This window comes from Amphimedon queenslandica, unplaced genomic scaffold (assembly GCF_000090795.2).
Source record: "Amphimedon queenslandica unplaced genomic scaffold, v1.1 AMPQUscaffold_6379_Cont21661, whole genome shotgun sequence".
Lineage (NCBI taxonomy): Eukaryota > Metazoa > Porifera > Demospongiae > Haplosclerida > Niphatidae > Amphimedon > Amphimedon queenslandica.
In genome coordinates this window covers 1-1,863 of record NW_003553328.1, presented here as the reverse complement: position 1 = coordinate 1,863, position 1,863 = coordinate 1, and the positions used below count along the sequence as shown (strand labels likewise).

The window sequence follows — 1,863 nt, the reverse complement described above, 5'->3', positions numbered from 1 at the left end:
TATTATTATTGTTATTGTTAGGGGTGTATCATTATCAAATGTGAGGAGAGAGGTGTCATTTTGTAAAAAGATATTATTACCAGTTATTGGTATTATAGAGAACATGCGTGGGTTTGTGTGTCCACACTGTTCAGTGAGTATAAGGACACATACAATGTACATGTACACACCATCACCTCCTCCTCCTCTCTCTCTTTATCTTTATATATGTACATGTACTTATGTCCTTCTCTTTTAATAATGTTCTTTCTCCCTCCCTCTCTCTCCCCCCTCTCTCTCTCTCCCTCCCTCTCTCTCTCTCCCTCTCTCCCTTCTCTGTCTCTGTCTCTGTCTCTCTCTGTCTCTGTCTCTCTCCCTCTCTCTCTCCTCTCATTAGGAATGTACTAATGTATTTTCCACTGGAGGAGGTGAAGAATTAGCTAAACAATGTCAAGTCCCTTTCCTAGGTACTGGTTCATTATAATGGAGACACTCCAGTACATGTACACATGGCACTACCTTATAAGGGACGGTATATTAGGAAATGTTCATGTCACTTAAGTTAATGAATTTCTGGTAATACAACATACATTGTATTACATGTACATGTTAATTAAAAGAGTAAAATGTGCACCTTTAAAATAGAAGTTACCCACCCATCATTAAATACTTATTATTATTATTATTATTATTATTTTATTTATTTATTAAATAGGACGTATACCAATTGATCCATTGCTGGTTCATGATGTTGATAAAGGGTTAAAAATTCATGAATATTCATTAACCACCAGACAATCAATAAGTGACATTATTAATAAATTATTAATTAATTAAGTTTATTAATTAACTTTATAATGTCACTAATCATATACCAGTTAATTTTGGACGCTGGCCCGGGAATAAATTTTGACAAATTTTCCATTTTGATAGCCATTTGTCAAATTAATTAAAACACCATTTTGTACCATTATGTACATGCTCAATGGCACATGGACACAAATTTGCCAAATTAAAACTCACCAATTTCTGTAATTGTATTCTAGTCTTCAACAGAAGCTGAGCCCATCAGTTTGATAGTGGTATAAGTTTATATGGACATGTACATGTACTTGTAGCGTGTTTACATCATCTTTATCTTCTCCTTTCCCTCTCTCTCTCTCTCTCTTTCCCTCATGTGAATAATGGACGTGTGTTCTTGGCATGAGGGGTGTGGTCAATCTGGCGGCAAGTATATTTTAAAATTATTTTTTCCATTTTAATAAACTAATAATGTACATGAAATAATTACACAAAGCCTAATCTGTTTTCAATAGTTTTATAATAAGGTAAAGAAGAACAAGTTTGTTCATGTTTCTTGTCTAGCCATAGTCTCCCTAGTGTATTATTGGTCCTGAGAGATTCCATCAGTACCAGTACTCCATCAGTATCAATGTTAGTACCTTCGAGAGAAAGGGAAGATAGTGTGTGGTTGTAGAGTAAAAGTTCAGCTAGTGACTGAGCACTGGTTGAAGTGATGTCAGGATTGATACTAAGATCTAAGTAAGTAATTGTTTTATTATTAATTAATGATTGTGTTAGTGCAATGACTCCATCATCATTGATGGAATCAGCACTGATCAATAGTGCCACTAATGAAGTATTGTTTGTTATTGTGTGAGACAGTGAGAGGATGACATCTTTTGTTATTTTAGTGTAATATATACCAATCCACTTTATTGTTCTTATGTCTAGTACTTGAGACATCATCAAGTATACAATATCAGGTGATGAGTCAAGGAGGTGAATGTTCTGATGATTGTTGGGTAATTGACTGATCACTTCCTGACATTGACCTGCTGATGGTTTAGTGAGGAATACACTATCACTGTCCCACTCCACCTC

The 1,863-nt window shown here is 34.8% G+C and overlaps 1 protein-coding gene across 1 annotated transcript; it reads left to right on the top strand.

Annotated features, from left to right (window-relative positions):
• Nucleotides 1-13: 13 nt before the first annotated feature.
• On the top strand, nt 14-902 carry LOC109592076 (cytosolic Fe-S cluster assembly factor NUBP2 homolog; the record flags this gene model as incomplete). The annotated part of the gene is made up of 3 exons (XM_020007640.1): nt 14-133; nt 377-446; nt 695-902. Coding segments are annotated over 3 exons (312 nt in total), but the record flags the coding sequence as incomplete, so codon positions are not given.
• Between the last annotated feature and the right edge of the window lie 961 nt (nt 903-1,863).